Source organism: Vipera ursinii (genome assembly GCF_947247035.1).
Source record: "Vipera ursinii genome assembly, chromosome: 1".
NCBI lineage: Eukaryota > Metazoa > Chordata > Lepidosauria > Squamata > Viperidae > Vipera > Vipera ursinii.
The window spans coordinates 262,119,434-262,138,185 of record NC_139512.1 but is presented as its reverse complement, the minus strand read 5'-3'; the positions used below and the strand labels follow the sequence as shown (position 1 = coordinate 262,138,185).

At 36.8% G+C, this 18,752-nt stretch overlaps 2 protein-coding genes across 2 annotated transcripts in view; both read right to left on the bottom strand.

Moving 5' to 3' along the window:
• Positions 1–18,752, bottom strand: part of TRMT11 (tRNA methyltransferase 11 homolog) — a 496,326-nt gene that overhangs the window by 44,414 nt on the left and 433,160 nt on the right. The gene's annotated exons all lie outside the window — the stretch shown is intronic.
• The window catches only part of RSPO3 (R-spondin 3), a gene marked incomplete at its 5' end in the record, with an annotated part of 59,007 nt that overhangs the window by 17,453 nt on the left and 22,802 nt on the right, over positions 1–18,752 (bottom strand). Inside the window, 3 exons of the mRNA XM_083348046.1 lie at positions 5,387–5,584; positions 7,653–7,799; positions 9,149–9,340. Coding sequence (XP_083204172.1) covers positions 5,387–5,584; positions 7,653–7,799; positions 9,149–9,340 — 537 coding nt within the window. The remainder of the gene's footprint in view (positions 1–5,386; positions 5,585–7,652; positions 7,800–9,148; positions 9,341–18,752) is intronic.

The window sequence follows — 18,752 nt, the reverse complement described above, 5'->3', positions numbered from 1 at the left end:
GTTTTGTTATAGTAATAGTGTAAATTTAGTCTGCAGCAGTATTACTGCCATGGATAATTACTGGGTGAAACGGTTGCATTAGACAAGAAGAATGAATATTCTGGCTCAGTTGTATATTAAGACAGACTGGCAGCCTGACACAGTTAATGCAAAAAGCAGTAGGGGAGAAGCAGTTTTTGTCTAATCAATAATTCCATCTATGCAGTTCCATAAATGCTGGAGTCTGTTCAGGGTTACTATGTACATTTTGTAAACTTAAAATTCATTGCATCCATGCAACTAATATCACATAAGGCAGTTAGCTTCATCCTGAGGCATTTCTATAACTGCATATTTAATTTGATTCTAAGTGACCACTGGATTTTATTTTATGTACTATATTTCCTGTGCTATTTATTCATCCATTTGCTTTCTATGGTTTAAAAATGTATTTTAAACACTGACGTAATTATTCCCAGAAACCTGGGTTATTGGGCAGATTAAAATTATAGTAAATTATATATAATGTGTATGGATGCCCAGAACAATAGCAGAATTTTCCTTTCTTTTTGTTCCCCTTCTGGTTGCATTTTAGTCATGCTGATAAGTATGACTAATACTAAAGCCAATTCAGCTGAATGTCTTTATATTGGGAACTCATAACCTCACTACTTTAAGGTGGCATATTTGAAGCAGAAATATGATATTTTCAGTGGTGGGATTCAAATATGTGAACAACGGGTTCTTTGTGTGGATGCCACTTCCGGAAGTCCATTCTAGGCCTGGGCAACAAAAAATTAGCTACCAGTTCTGCCAAAGTGGTGCGAACTGGCTGAATCCCACCACTGGCTATTTTCCTTGCAAGAGAAAGGGGGGAAAATGCAGTAAGAGGATTTGGTGGCAGAAAAAAAAACCAATTAAAAGCCCAATACTTAATGAATCATTTCTAGAAGTAGAATTACAGTTGCAGATCCAAGTTATGATGACCCAGCAGTGTAGATAAAATGTCAACATTAAGATACAATAATTACTTTCATGTTAATTTTGAATCCTCTACAACCTGAGGAATAACTATAAAGAAAGAGCATTAACAGTAACTATAATGGTGTCATTCACAGGCTGTTGCTGGAGAATCATGCAGCAACGGTATGCTCCAGCTGCAGAGTCCCTAAGGTATTTTAATATACTTACGGTACTTTCTTATTTATTTCAGCATGTCAAAGCTTTATATTTATTTTCTGGGAGTAAAATATTTTATCTTCCTGTCTATAAATATAATATGTCTGAAAGGATTAACAGCCTTATTCTGATTGCAAAGTACAATATTGCCATTTCCGCAAGGGTTATGAAAGATGCATTAGAGCTTAAGACAAAATAAGCTCCTTCCAACCTTACACTTGTAGGGTTCCCACTATAAGCTGTGTCATGGCATATAGGTCTTTGTTTATAAGCTGAATCAGCAGCGAACCTGGCATCAGAGTGATCGGGTCCGAGTGATGGCAGCCCCTTATCTACATGCATCATGCTTGCCCTAAAGGGTGGAGCCTGCAGTGTGATACTGCAATGGGCGAAAATTGCAAAGGCTGCAGAAAGTACTGGGATGAGTTCATATGTTCCTCTAGTTAACTTTTATTTAGCCATTATTTGATGAATTCAGAACTAAAGAACAAGCTTGTTTTGGGCCTTATTTGGATAATTTCAGTTTTATTTTTAATATTTTGTTTAGGAGTGTTGTGGGGTTGTTGTTGTGTTTTGCCTTGTTCTTCTGATTAAGTGGATATGGCATAAATCCAATCAGGAACAAGCCAAGAATCTGCAAAGAAACTATGCAACCTTATTTGTACATCACACTAAGTTGCTGTTTCAATCACTATAATACAATAAAAACATGATTTCAAACTGGCTAACAGCAGCAGATTATTTCAAGCCAAAACCCAATACCATGAGCGTAAAACAATAAAAGCTAAGTATAGTGAGCAAGCTACTTTTTAAGACTCCCAGCTTTTTCTCCTTGTAATGGGCCTCACAATGTGTCTTCATATCTTAATTACTGCTAAAAAATACTCTGATTATAAATAGAGGAAAATGAACAGAGATGAATTACGCATTCATTGTTTCTGAAGAAACAATAAATGAGTGGCTTATTTTTCTTTGTGTTACATTTTAATGATGTCTGCATCTGGGTGGTGTCTAAAGTAGATGTAAATAAAATCACCTAATTTAATATTAATAATTTAAGTCTGTTTATATTATATCACATTGTTATTGTGTAGAAACACAGTTATAGGAATGGTTGGGCTCCTGGAATTTAATTCAACAGTGTTCTAGGACAGAGGTCCCCAACCTTTTGGGCACCAGGGACCGGTGCCATGGAGAAAAGTTTTTCCACGGACCAGAGTAGGTGTGGTTTTGAATACTGCCTGCATCCCGAGGATGGAGCTTTGCTTGTTTGTGCAGCCCATTTGCTGGTATGCTGTGGACCAGTGCTAGTCCATGGACCGGGGCTTGGGGACCTCTGTTCTAGAAAACCCCAAAGGACATCCTATTGGATTCTCTATACCAGGGTCCCCAACCTGTCTCTGCCCTGATGAAGATGTGCTCTTCCAATGAAGTAAAAAATTCTGTAGACCCAGTAATACTGCTAAGGATACAGTCCCTTTCTATGTGTCTATGGATATTCTCAGTCATCCAGGTCATGGTTGTCCCAAAGGTGCTTTTTCTAGGGGCAACTGGACTTCCTTGTCTTTCTTTGAAGACAAATGCAAATGACCAGCTGTCTGCAAGGCATATAAATCCTTCCATTCCCCAGCATCCAGTCAGAGCTGAAGAAGCTTCTTGGCTGAGAAGCGAAACGTCTTCAAAGAAATACAAGAAAGTCCAGTTGCCTCTTGAAAAAGCAACTTCGGGTCACCTTCTATGGTTCCATACTAAAATTCTTGCCCATCATACTCTGAGGGATATCCATAGAAATGGAAAAATGCGGGCAGAATTTCAGAAGAATATAGATTAGTGTTCTTAACTTTCCACTCTTTGTCCTGGCTTTACAAATGGCAGAAGGTTAATTGGGCATTTTCTATTCTATTTACATTTGCTCTGTCATTTAAGAATATCATTTTGCTGTACTATAATAAATGAATTAATGGTTTTCATATTTTTCCTGGAGTTATTTGGGTATTATAGTTTCTGAGCAGTACAATCCGAAATAATAGTTTTTTGAAAGATAGCTTTTCCTTTATTAGTATCCTTCTATTACACCTGTAAGATAGCACTTGATACATTCTATCTAGACTGCCATTTCATAGTGGGTTTCTGGGGATAATGGTGAAGCCTCATGCAGCGAATATTAAATATTTAAATCTTGTGTTTAAAAAAATCTTGTTAGATTCACTGAAACAGCAGAAAGTCTAAGAATAAAATTCTCACCCTGTTCATCTTTAACAAAGAAGCATCTTCTTTAGCCTAGGGCAGACATGTCAAACACAAGGCCCGGGGGCCGGATCCGGCCCGCGAAGTGGTTTCATGCGGCCCGTGAAGCCATCCTGGAAACAGGGAACGGCCCCCACTGCCATGGCCCTGGCCCAGAGACCCTCCTTCTGCCAGAGACCCTCAGATCTGTCCCACTCCTGCCCAGACCCCCATAGGCACCCTTGATGCCAACGATGTAGAGCTGGCCACGCCCACCAAGTAGGCCATACGCACACTAGCCATGCCCACCCAGTAGGCCACGCCCACCCTGGCCATACCCACCTGGCCCCGAGGGCAACCGCAATGCTGATGCAGCCCTCAATGAAATTGAGTTTGACACCCCTGGCCTAGGGCTTTAGTTCAGAGATTATTCAAATTGAGAAGTCTATTTAATTTATGATAGGTGCACTCAAACTTTTTGCTATGTATAAGAATTTGTGGTGAATGGCAGAAGACAGTAGTGATCCATTTTCTGATTTGCGCTTGTTTACTTTTCAGTAAAAATATTCAGCAACCAATTATATTCTTTCAGGGAAAAGAATTTGGATTCAAATTACAACCCATGAGATCCCAACATTTCAAATATAACTTTTGAGCATATGACTAGCTAGCTATTAGCAATCTATTACTCAGAGATAATGACCTAACAGGTATACAGGTAATTCTTGACTTACAAACATTCATTTAGTGACTGTTTGAAGTTATAATGGCACTGAAAAGTTGTCTTACAAATGATCCCCACATTTATGACCATCACAGCATCCCCACAGTCACGTTGTCAAAATTTGTGCACTTGGCAACCAGCATGTGTTTACAAAAGTTGTAGATTTTGGGATACACAATCACCATTTGTGACCTTCCCAGCCAATTTATGACAAGTAACATCAATGGGGGAAGCTGGATTTACCTAACAACTGCAGAAATTTGCTTAACAACCATGGCAAAAAACAAAAACAACATAAAAATTGGATAACTCCCTTAAAAACTGCCTGCCTTAACAACGGAAATTCTCTTCTCAGTTGTGATCATAAGCCAAGCCCTACCTGTAATTGTCAATACTAGTCAATATTAAAAATTGTTTGCCCTATACTATACACAGTGAGATCCAATGTGGTATTCTACATCAAAAGTTGTTACATGTATACAGAGCCCCTTCCATGCATACAGTCTCTCTCCTGAAAGGCAAGTGAGAAATGATATTTTACAGCTTGATCGCATCATGTTCTCCAATAGTATTTAACAGAAACTTATTAATTGTAAGCAGATAAACAGGCATATCACATAAGATAAATCACATGTAGCTGAATTGCTGTTAAGTAATGAAATAAAATTGAAATATATCATAAAACAGTTAATATTCATTTACTGTAATCATTGAGTGCAACCTACTTTGAAACCTGCATTTTAGCCAGTAAATGTAAGGTTCTTTGAAGTATGTATTCATTAAAAGAACATGAATGTTGCTAAAGTGCACATAGTTTAAAAGGTTGAAAAAAATTAAAGCATAAACTTTTAAACAGCAAATGCTGCTGTTTCCCAGTGTAGCCAACAAATATCTGAAAAGCACATCAATTAACTGTTGGAAACTCCTTTACAGTCTGCATGCTAAGCTATTTATTTAAATTAGTGGCACCACCGCGTTTGTACAGTACTATAAAGAGAAAATATAATTCTAAGGTATTTTGGCAAAAACAAAAACTATTTTTGCTTGCTGGAAGAGGCAAAGGCTATAAATCAACAATACAAACACATTGTGTGTGTGTGTGTGTGTGTGTGTGTGTGTGTGTGTGTGTGTATATATATATATATGTATGTATGTATGCATATATATATATATATATATATATATATATATATATATATATATATATATATATATATATATATACACACACACACACACACACACACACACACAAATGGCAATAATAATGTTAAGTACCTCTTTCTCCTTTCTGGCATTTCTTTTTTTGTACAACACATTTCCTTGTTTCGCTTGTATGTGGGCATAATTTGCCTTTTATTGAAGGAAGCTGTAGGATTTCTCTGACTCTTGTTTCATTTCCCCTTTTGAAACCACATGTTTTTCCTTTCCTTGTGCAAGGACTCCACTGGCTCCATTCATTAATTTTACAATGCACTGTAACAAAAACACGATATGAATGAATATGGGCTATTAACCAATGAGATATACCCATCTCAATGCACACTAGATGTTTAGTCTGTAAAATAAATATAGACAGGGAAAAAATCTCTCCCTATACATTTGCATCATCTTAAATTACTCCTTTTCAAGAGCCTTTTTTGTTTACTCAAATATGGCTGCAGTTCTTATTTGTTCAACACTCACTTTCCCACTGGTGACATGCAACCTCTTTATAGCATCACCCAGCAATAACCGAAGTAATATAAAGTCTGTTCTTAGCACAATAAAGGATCTTATGGACCATAGGAGTCAGAGATTTTGAAACAAACCAACAAAAATCTTTTTTTTTATTAAAGAGTTTTACAAAAACAAAATTTTACAATATATCCCCAAATCCCTCCCACCCCAGACCCCCCCACTTCCCCCCCACTTCCCAGAGCTAAATACAGGATTATAGTTACAATAATCATATTCTAAATAAAAATTATGCATAATATACAATTAACCAAATTTATAATGCGCTTTAACTCTCTTTTAACATAACTACGGACAACGTACCAATAACAATATCCCACTAAAATCTACTCATATGCTAAATGGTACTTTTTGGTCCCATATTTGTTTTGAATATAATTTATCCATCTCCTCCAAACTGAAATATATCTTTCCTGTGAATGATCCTTCAGATAAGCAGAAATCTTAGACATTTCTGCAAGATTCGAAACTTTAAACACCCATTTTTCTAGAGTGGGCAAACTATCCTTCTTCCAATATTGTCCCACCAGTAACCGTGCTGCCGTTATCATGTTCAGCATCAAGTTAGTTTCTTTAACATCACAATCTACAACAATGCCCAATAAAAACAATTGCGGGGAAAACTTTATCTTTCTCTTAAAAATCTTTTGAATGTTCCACCAAATTTTAATTCAAAAAGCTTTTATATTTCTACAAGTCCACCACATGTGAAAATAGGTAGCTTCTAAACTACCACACCTCCAACATTTAGACTGTAAATTAGGATACATGTTGGACAACTTCTTGGGATCCAGATGCCATCTATAAAACATTTTATAAAAATTTTCTCTTAGATTTTGAGCCTGGGTAAATTTAACATTTCTGACCCAAATTATCTCCCAGGTGTCCAGCGAAATTGGTTCCTGAATATTTTGTGCCCACTTTATCATGCAGTCTTTAACCAGTTCCGTTTCCAAATCCAATTCAATTAAAGCATTATATATCCTCTTTATATGTGCACAATTTGAATCTCTAATTTGCTTTACTAAATTTTGATCTGTAGTTATGATGCCAACCTTTTGATCTGACTTCCACCTAGCTTTCAATTGGGTATATTGAAACCAAGAGTAACTTATGTTTTCTTGTCTTAACTCCTCTACTGGTTTAAGTTGCCAATCATTCCCTTGCAACAAAAATCTTAAAAACAACCAGTTTTCTATCATTAAAGCTTTGTCTCTTAATCAGGAATTTCAGGACTTCTTTTTAACTAACATGTGGCCTGAAGAAGTTTGAAAACTGCTGGCTATGAGTTACTAGTGGGGAAATGATCTAAAGGCAATTTTGTTGTCTTGTAAATTGCATTGTGATTTTTGGAACTTTTTTACATACTGGACAGTGAAAAAGCAGTACAATAAGTAGGGTGATGACTATATCATTTCATTGCACCAGCAAAGAGGCCTCTTAATTGAGCTAAGGATGGGTCCCTTAACTATGAAGCTCTGGGCTGAAAATAATAATAAAATATTCTGTACAAAACCACTCCTAGCATGGGTAAAGAAAAAGCTGGAGCAGAATATTTTGGGCAAATAATACTTCCTGTGGATTTCAGTGGGGTTTTTTCCACTTTGCTCCCTTTACTTTAATCCCTCTGAAGTTCAAAATTCTAAAATATAAAGAGGAACATCTTTTACTTTGTAAAACACACTGTGTGACGTACTTTCCTGCTAACTTTAAACTGCATGCCTTTACAGAGAGCCAACAGTAGCAAAACAGTATTCACCTGGAAAGGTTTACTGGATAAAGTTGTTAGCATAAACAATTTACTTACCAATATCATTGCATTCCATGGTGTGATTGTTGGGTTCCAGCCAGTCAGGGCAATTTTCAAGGCACTTTCCAAGGTGCAAGTAAAATCCATTTTTACATTTTGTGCAGAAATTTTGATTAAAGCAGGCTTCACAATCAGCTTTACATTCTGAAGTACAATAAATATATATATAATGATCATGAGACATGCTTTCTACAACATGGATCATTGTAGGAGGAAAACAGTGATAGTCTAGCCAAAAATCTAATTATGCATTTGATAAAATTTTATGATACCTTATCAACTGGCTTTTTTCTAAAACTGGGTGCATAAAAATTGTTTAAATGATCAAATATCTGTGGAAATATACATTACTACAATATATCCCAAGTTCTGAGAAAATCAGGGTTTGCATTTTGTTTAATACTGTGCATGGCACTGTTTGACCAGTAGTTGTAATAGTTGCCCTTCCATCTATCTGCATATTAATTTTTGATATTTTTAAAGTGACCTTTCTGATAAAATTACAGTGATGATGTTCAATGCATTTTAATCTGAGGAAGAACAAACAGACATGTTCTTATTGTAAACCACCTAGAGGCACTTAAGGGAGATGACTGGTATAGAAACATGATGAATGAATGAATGAATGAAAGAATGAATGAATGAATGAATGAATGAATCTGATGTGAGTAAATACAGTGAAGATAAAATAGGTGAATTTAATTCTTTGGAAAGAAGATTCTGTGCAAGAATGACAAACTAGGCTTCCACTTTTGTGTGGTTTTGTGAGGGTATTTTATAAACTGTATGTATTTGTAAACTACCATAAGCTTTATGGAATCAACAACTTTTAAATACTTTAAATAAATAAAAAATGAAGTTAAAATTGATCCTGTTTTAAGATATATCTGCATAACAATAATTGTAAAACCCATCTTTTATCTTAGGATTTATTATAATCAAGAGCATCAACTACAATGATGACTGGAGATGATCCCCTAAATACACATTAGAATTTACTGGAAAGGGGGACCATAATAAATGTAAATAACAATACCAATATTTTTAATAATATTAAATCTTAGGCACACTTTAATAGTAATAAATCTTAGATAGTAACTTAATAATTCTTAGGTCCTTGGTTAGGACCTGAATTATTAAGTTTCTACCTGTCTTAGACAGTGAATCTAACTGTAGATTACCCACATAATAATATCTATGAAACATTGTATTTTAGTTTCAGATTCTAATTAAACCTTGATTATTGTTGTTATCATGCTGTCCCTGGAAAAAACGGTTTTTAATGTGAGGATATTGAATAAATCAGGTTATGATACTTAAGTCACAACAAATATACAGTACTAAGCTTATTGAACTGAGCTCAAATGAGCATTCATATCTGCTATTATTATATGATCAATTTACCAACAATTTTTTTGTGCTTTCAAATCAAAAGCTTTCCAAATATTAAGCTACATTTAGAAAGCAATGGTTGCAATATTCTGTCAACTTACTTATGCACTCATTTCGTTCTGGGGATCGTTGTCCAAAATACCCAGGAGGACAGGATGAAAGACACACCCCAATCTGTTTCATGCGAATCCTCTCCAGAAAAATGAAGAGTCTAGGTTTACATGATACACATCCATTGTATTCAGAACACGTTGCACATCCGCCTTGACAAGCTTGGTTCATATTGCGATGCACTAAGAAGAAAAATCATGAGTGTTATCATTAGCATCAATATTATAGTTTTTTATCTGTATTTCAAAATTTATTTACTGTTATTAATAGGTTTAATACAATGAATTTCAATGTCTGGAAAGAAGAAAGGTAGCTAAAATGCATATATTTTGGTCTTAAGTCAGTATTTTTGAAAGAAATTTTGTACTGGGTACAATCCAGTTTACTTTTAGTTGCAATATGTGTACAATATATAGATTACAGTTTCAATGGTGTACAGAAAATATGCATATTATTCATAAGTAAGTAGAAATGACTTCTATTGCATTGTGAGAATATAGACTTAATTTTCCTCCACTTATGTTTAACTTGGTTCCAGGAAATACTTAAGCTATTTGAAAACATTTTCTAATTAACAGTAAGGACAAGTTTGTTCAGACTTTCGATGATACAGAACAACCTAGAAAATAAGATTTTAGGTTACAACTGTAACTCATATGAATAATAGTAGTTTCTAAATCATAGTCATCTTAGCCTACGTTTATGTCTGTTATATTCTAGAATAGACTAGTCCCTGCAGTTTTCTCGGCAAAGATTTTCAGAAATAATTTGCTTTTTCTTTCTTCTTTGAGATGATAGAAAGTGGCTGGCTCAAGGTCAGTGCTTAAAGTGGGACTGGAACTCATGATCTCTCGCTGTCTAGCCTGATGTTTTAACCACTACAACAAACTGGCTCCCATTTCATAATCTCATTTCATAGTCTATGTATCTATTATGTATTTATTTATTGCATTTTGCCTCTGTATTCAGATGATTAAAATAGAACTAAATCCTTGAAAATCTAAAGCATGTTCTGCTTTAATATAAGCTTGCTTGGGGTTGTTCAGTAAATCATCAGAAGTCGTGGAAGGTAAATGAAGAAAAATCGGTAAGGACTTGAATTCTCTGTATCTGCATGAACACTCAATCAGTACCAATAAGATCTAAAAATAAAAATATTCATAAGATTTTTCTGTTATCTTAATACATTATCTTTAGTCAAAGTAGCAGAACAAAAATATGGAAGGACTCTGATATCTAATACTCTAACTGTGAATTTATACTTTCTAGATTTGTTTCTTCAGAATCTTAATAGCAGACAAAATAGAATGAATTTCATTTTTAACCATACGCATCGAGTTTTCAGTTTTCTATTGCTTCTAAGTAGAAAATACCTAAATGTAGTTTTAGAATAAAATAAGAGCTGACACAAATAAAACTGCCAGACATTACACATATGGTCTCACACTAGAAAAAAAACTAAAGAAAAAAAATTCACATCCTTTTTTTACCATTGTCTTACCAAAGAATCCCTTATCTTCCTTGCCCCATAATATTCATTAAATATAATCTCCAAGAGTTGTCTGTTCCTATTTCAATATAAGCAGTGAAATGGATGTTTCATGAAAGCCACAATTATATCTGTCAGAAACTATTATATGCTTTTTCCTCCGGGAACATTTTTATCTTACATATAATGCATTTAAGAAGAAGAAGAAGAAACATACAATGTTTTTTTTTAAAAATGTAACTTAATTTTAGTCCAGACTTGAAGCTTGTTTCTGAATGCATTTAAGAGCACATTTTTGAGACTTGATATGAATACTTTGAGAGCAGGTTTGGTGTAGTGGTGAAAGCATCAGGCTAGAAACCCGGAAATTGTGAGTTCTAGTCCCACCTTCGATACGAGTCCAGATGGGTCACCTTGGGCCAGTCATCCTTTCTCAGCCCTGGGAAGGAGGCAACACCTCTGAAAAATCTTATCAAAAAACCCAGCAGGGACTCATCCATGCAGTCTCCAAGAATGAGATGAACAGAAGGGGGAAGAAATACTTTGGAATTAAAGAAAAGTGCAAGAGTCAATATGTCAATGCAGAAATAATTTAATCATACATTCTAAAGATGGCACTGACTTACTACATATCACAGGCTTCAGGTGCCTCACAGTCCTGATCCTATGCCACATGGTTTCTGATTCACAACTGTATCTTGGTTTCAATCTAGTAAGTTTAGCACTGAACTATAACATTGGCTTTAGAATATATGGACTTACTTCTTGCCATTAGCAAGGACAATCTCAAAAATGATTCATGCTACCAAGTAAAAAACAATTATTATTTTTTAAAAAAATCTCTTCACAAGAACTAAAATCAAAATATTTAGGAGATGGAATAAAGTTCATTTTTTGTAGTTGTACCGTTTTATAACTAAACAATTTAATTTCCTGAAGGCTTATGTTTTATTCACACTTGTACGTATTAAGTTATTAAAAAGCTGCTTTGTTCTGAAGTTAACCCATGGGGCTCTGGTGACATATTTGAATAAATCAGCCATAAATAATTGTATCATATTTTTCTATTCAGACAATTCCTCATCAAGACACTAGATTATTTTATCATTAGTTCTGCCTGTATAAATCACCACGTGGAGTTTGGCAATTCTGTCTACTGTGAAATAACTCTTTTCAGAATTTTAGTATAGCTCTCTAAAAAAATTGGTCCAAGCTTTTGAATTATAGAATACTGCAAATATGAACAAACATCATGGTATTGAGATAGTAACTAATTTATTGGTAACTTTAGGTCATAAATTCTTCCACAACATTACTTTTTTCAAAAGATTGCCCAAAAGCTTATGTTGGCATAAGCACAGAATTTCCTATTAATACAGAAAAATGAAGACCAAGTGATAACAGCCTTTTTTCCCCCAAGAAGCCAACAAGAATTCTCCATGTAAAAACTGTTTAACTTTTCTAGTTTATATGCCTTCAGCTACATGCATTGAAAGGATTTTAATTTAAACTGGAGTATCAAATTAAACATTCATGATTTGGGGATAATAGTGGACAGTTATGATTAAATAACAAAATATTTGATTGTTAGATTAGATTGTTCGGACTTCCTCCTTTGTCTATGAAACCAATTTGCTATACAACTTAGGTTATTCTTTTGTGAAAAAAAAGAAAGTAAGGGGAGTAGCCATTCAAGGTATGAAAATGAAATCATCAGTGATATGCATTTGCTATTTCCTCTTTTATTTTCTTGATCAGGTAATCATTATTTTTCCTGCCGAAAAAAGATTGTGGAGGTTCACAGTGAAACAGCTATGTCCCAGATTCCAGTCTTTGACTTGCCTTTGGCCTAGGGCAGGGGTAGGCAACCTTGGCTCTTTTATGACTCGTGGACTTCAACTCCTAGAATTCCAGGAATTCTAGGACTTGAAGTCCACGAGTCATAAAAGAGCCAAGGTTGCCTACCCCTGCCCTAGGGAAAAGAGTCTTCCTGAAGTTAACCATATTAGGGTACTACCACATAGTTCCCTCCTGCTTTTACTAGGAGCCCTCACCCATTTCCTGAATCACCTCATGAACTTATACTCACCAGGACAGAATGACAAAATCTGTAAAAAAAAAAAACCAAAACAAAACAGCAGCCATGGTTGCATGTTGCATGTGGGAAATTCTCTTCCCACATTAACCAATGTGGCAACCATCCACAACCTGCTCTGCTGGTTATGTGGGAGGAAGATGTAAATATGACTTCAAAGAGTCATACCCCTTCTTGCCCACCACAATAGGAATTGGAGAGAAGGCAGTAGCTAAAAGTGGCCAAAAAATGGTGGACAGTACCCATCCTGTTGCATCATCTATTGAACTGCTGCAAAAGCACAGCATCATGCAAATGACAACAAGGCATATGCTGAAATAAGATGGAAAAAAATCACTTAAGCTTCTGTTCCAAAAAGCATGAAGATCATTGACTCCAGCTATGGAGTCATTCTCTTTCAATATATAATCTGCAATTGTTTTATGTAGCTATTAATCTGTAAACAAGAGAGAAATTGCAATGGTGATGAATATCTGTAGCTCGGGTGTAGGATGAGGGTGAAGGTTCGTCCTCCGAACTTGTGGGTTGGTTTCCGAACGTTTCGTTACCAGGCTGGGTAACATCTTCAGCAGCTTTTGGGGATGTCTGTGTCAGTGCTCTTCTATTTATAAGGGCTTCAGCTGTCGGAGTGTCCAGTGAGGGTCTTGTGATAGGCCAGGTATGAGTCATCAGAGAGAGGCTTGTGGTGGGGAGGTACTTCAGGTCAGGGTCACTGGCGGGTGTGAATTATCAGTGGGTCAGGAGTGAGTTATCAGCGGGAGGCTGGTAATGGGTCTTGTGATGGGGAGATTATGTCAGGTCAGGGAAGTGACATGGAAGGGGAATTGACATGGAAGGGGGGGAGGCTTGAGTGTTGGTGCTGTCCCTGGATGGCTGTTTGATTGATTTGGATTCTGAGGGGGTTCATATGCTGGCATATGAACATCAATATGCCTGTTGATGGAATTGCTAGTAGAGTGCCAGGCTTCAATGAACTCCTGAGTGTGGCAGGTGGTGGTGTGGCCGATGACTTTAGTGTTGCTCCAACTGAAATGGTGTTGTTTGGTGGCAGTGTGGGTAGCGATTAGGGATTTGGGATCGTGGCATTTGACTGTTATAATCTCCCCATCACAAGACCCTCACTTGACACACCCATGCCTGAGGCCCTTATAAATAGTAGAACACTGACACAGACATCCACTAAACCCCACTGAAGATGTTACCTAGCCTGGCAACAAAACATTTGGAAACCAACCCTCAAGCTCAGAGAACGAACTTTCATCCTCAAGAGAGAAATTGTTTATCCTCCAATTTAAATTAGTAACCAACTATGCATTACAAGCCTAATGCTAAATTTGCAAAGGAAAGCTTAAGGTAGTATCTGGTAAAATATACACTCCAAGGTACACTGGTCTTCTCATCATATCTCTAGACACTTAAATTCTCTGAAGGCCTGTGACAGGAACATGCAGTGCTCCAGATGTTGCTGAACTCCTACTTCCATTTAGCACCAGCCAAGATATCCAGTGGTGAGGGCTATATATCCCTGGCTTTGTCCTCCTATTTTATTTTCCATAAGTAGCGTGAATGCATAAAAAAATTAAATCAGGGGTCCCCAACCTGTAGGCAGTGGCCCACTACTGGGCCGTGGACTATTCACAACTGAGATGTGTGTGGCTACACAGCCCAACTTGCATGAGCAGCGGGCACTGGTGCTCGCAGCGCCACTTGTGCAAGCTGTGGGTGTCTGTACCCGTCACTCACACAAATGAAGCTGTGTGTGTGTGCGCCTGCCCCTCGCAAAAAACCATCCCCTCTTCTCCTTCCCGTGCCAGGCCGCCAACCCATAAAGACTGGGGAATGCTGGATTTAATGATTTCTAATAATATGGACTGAGAGGGAAAAAAATAAAGCTTTTCCTGGTTTAGTACATTATACTCAAACACAATGTGATTTGTTTGGTTTTCACTTTAGCACTTTATAAACAGATTATATGAAAGAAAGGCATTTAATTTCAGCAGCAAAACTTAACACCATTTGGTTTTGACACAATAATAATAACAATAACAATAACAAAGTTGGGAGGGACCTTGGAGGTCATCTAGTCCAACCCCCTGCTCAGGCAGGAAACCCTATACCATTTCAGATAAATGGCTGTTCAGTCTCTTCTTAAAAACTTCCAGTGTTGGAGAATTCACCGCTTCTGGAGGCAGGTTGTTCCATTGATTAATTGTTCGAACTGTCAGGAAGTTTCTCCTTAGTTCTAGGTTGCTACTCTCCTTGATTAGTTTCCATCCGTTGCTTTTTGTCCGGGCTTGACTCCCTCTTGTTTGTGGCAGCCCCTGAGATATTAGAACACTGCTATCATGTCACCCCTTGCCCTTCTCTTCATTAAACTAGACATACCCAATTCCAGCAACTGTTCCGTATATGTTTTAGCCTCCAGTCCCTTAATAATCTTTGTTGCTCTTTTCTGTACTCTTTCTAGAGTCTCAACATCTTTTTTACATTGTGGTGACCAAAACTGGATGCAGTATTCCAAGTGTGGCCTTACCAAGGCATTGTAAAGTAGTATTAACACTTCATGTGATCTTGATTCTATCCCTCTGTTAATGCAGCCTAACACTGTGTTGGCTTTTTTGGCAGCTGCAGCACACTGCTGGCTCATATTTAAGTGATTGTCCACTAGGACTCCGAGATCCCTCTCACAGTTACTACTATTGAGCAAGGTACCACCTATACTATACCTGTGCATTTGGTTTTCTTGCCTAAATGTAAAACCTTACTTTTTTCACCATTGAATTTCATTTTGTTAGATAGCGCCCAGTGTTCAAGTCTGTATCAAAGATACAGATCTTCCTGTATCTTAAGCCTATCTTCTGGAGTGTTGGCTATCCTGCCAGCTTCTTGCTGTCTGTAAATTTGATGAGTTCCCCATCTATCCCGTCGTCCAAATCATTGATGAAGATGTTGAAGAGCAATGGCCCTAGAACAGAGCCCTGGGGCACCCCACTACACACTTCCCTCCATGTAGATGTAGTTCCATTGAGGACCACATGCTGAGTATGGCTGGTCAGCCAGCTACAACTCCATCTGGTGATGATGCTGTCTAACCCACATTTTTCTTTCTTATCAAATAGTAGATTGTGGTCTACTTTATCAAATGTCTTACTGAAGTCCAAGTAAATTATATCCACAGCATTCCTCTGGTCCACTAATTTTGTCACTTGGTCAAAGAATGTAATAAGAATTGTCTGGCATGATCAGTTTTTGACAAACCCATGTTGGCTTTTAGTAATGACTTTGTTTGCCTCTAAGTGTTCGTTGATTCATTGTTTGATTATCTTTTCCAGAATCTTCCCAGGTATTGAGGTCAGGCTGATAGGTCTGTAGTTTCCTGGATCTATTTTTTCCCTTTTTTTGAAGATGGGAACTACAACAGCTCTTTTATATTTAAGTTCAATAAGCCAAGCACTTGTTGTTTCAAACCATCACCCAACTATTCTAGCTGACCATGCAATTCCAGCATTACAGTATGCCAATGATGTAGACCTGTGCACTTAAGGCACTAGCTTTAATATGCACAGAACAAAAGCTATTAGTAAGCTATCAGAAAATCAAAGTTTTAGTCAAACGTAAAATTTAGTCCATCATAAAATTCACAAATGGCTCACAAGTGGAACTCACACTGAGTAGGTGTGCACCTGTAAATATCTTAAAGCGTAATTCCATGCTTCTCTCTCCTGGAATGCTCTTTTTTTATCAGACAAGTAGCACACAGTGTACTCTGTGGCTATTATGAGATATTACCACTCTAAAGGATCCCATTATATCACTCCATTTTCAATGTTTTACTCAAACAAGAAGGAAGAGGAAGAAAATTCCAAGAAAATTCTTTCCAAGAAGAAAGTAAAGGAACGTATAGGTCCACCAATGAGAACAAACAGAAAGAACGTGACAGGCGGCAGGGAGAAAACAGAACTGCTTATTTCTTTCTTTGCATCTGTTTTTAAACGAAAAGAAAAATATAGCCCAATCTATTAAAAGCAGCACTGAGGGAAATAGAATAGGTGCACAAGTCAAAATAGGTAAGGAAATAATAAGGTAACACCTATCCACTCTGTATTAGTACAAATCACCTGTGCCAGATGCTTTGCATCCCAGGATTCTGAAAGAGCTGATAGAAGTAATCATGGAGCCACTGAATTTAATCTTTCAAAGCTTTTGTAGCACAGGGGAACTACTGGAAAACTACAAAAAGAGGAAAAAGTTGATCCAGAAAATTATACGCCAAGTAGCTTGACATCAGTACCTGGGAAAATCCTGGAAAAAGTCATCAAGTGGAGGATTTGTGAACACCTAGAAATGAACAAGGTGATTTACTAGAAGCCAGCATGGGTTTGTTAAAAACACATCATCCCAGGCAAAACGTATATTTTTTTTTGATAAAGTGATTAAATTAATGGACCAATGAAATGCTATAAATATAGTATATTTGAACTTCAGTAAGTCATTGGGCAAAGTGGACCACAGCCTATGTCTTAATAGGATTTTGGGAGGGGATCATTAACACTTTGGAAGATAGACTGAAGATTTAGACGGTTCTTGACAGACTTGAGCATTGGGCCCAGTCCAACAATTTGCAGTTCACTGGTGATAAAAGTAAGGCCCTTCACTTAAGGCAGGAAAAATCAAATGCATAGGGAAAAAATAGGTGGTGCCCTGCCTCAACAGTAGTAACTGTGATAGAGAACTCTAGGTGTTTCTAGTGGACCACCAATTAAATATGAGCCAGCAGTGTGCTGCAGCTGCCAAAAAAGCCAATGCCGCCCAGAGCTACATCAACAGAGAGATAACATCAAGGTCACGAAAAGTCATAATGCCACTTTATGCTATACTAGCGAGGCCACATTTGGAATACTGTCTGCAGTTCTGGTTACCACAATACAAAAAAGACTCCGAGACCCTAGAAAGTGTGCACAGAAGAGCAACAAATATGATGAAGGGTCTGAAGGATAAACAGAGACTTATCCAAAGCAACAGAGGACAGGACAAGAAGTAATGGCTGGAGGCTCGTTAAAGACAGATCTAACCTAGAAGTAAGGAGAAATTTTCTGACAGTGAGAATAATTAATTAATGGAATAACTTGCCTCTTGAAGTTGTGGGCGCTACATCACTGGAGGTTTTCAAAAATAGACTGGACAACCATTTGTCCAGGTCATATAAGGTCTGCTGCCTTGAATAGAGGGTTGGACTAGATGAGCTCTGAGGTCCCTCCCTGCCCTATGATTCTATGTTCTAAGAATCTACAATATTGTATGGGTCCATAAAAATTATATCCTTAACTAAAAATATCCAATATTATGAAAAAAATATTCCATGAATATTCTACATGCAGTTCTATATTAAAGAGAATATAGTAGACTCATTGAGTATGAAAATTATACTCCCCCCCAATACATCCTGAATTTGTTGAGAAACTGTTTCAAGATTAAGAGAAATCCACCATGGAAGGATGCAAAATTTATTCAGTCTATTAATTTCTTTGGCACAACAGAAATAACCTCCAGATTAGCCACATGAGCCGCCAGTGGTTTGCTTTCTATCCAAGAATATTTCATATAAATAAACTGAGAAGAATTTTCTGTCTACAGAATGAATGAACAGTTCTATTCCCCCTCTGTACATTCCTCCTTGTTCTTCTAAAATTTATAGGAATTCATTTTGGCAAAGTTATGTGCATGCACACATAGATATATGCACAAGGAGGCTAGGATAAGGGTATTTTATTAAGTCAATGTATCTTGGGGCTTATTGGAATGAAAAACTGACAAAATAGAGCTATGTTCTGCACAAAATGTCATTTTGGCAAGAGGGGTCACTATATAAATTTAAATAAATAAATATTTTTTTTATTTTTTTTTAATTCCATTTATATCCCGCCCTTCTCCGAAGACTCAGGGCGGCTTACAAGCTTAGCAGTAGCCTTCATTCTATGTATATGCCTGCTTATTAGGGCTTTCACACACC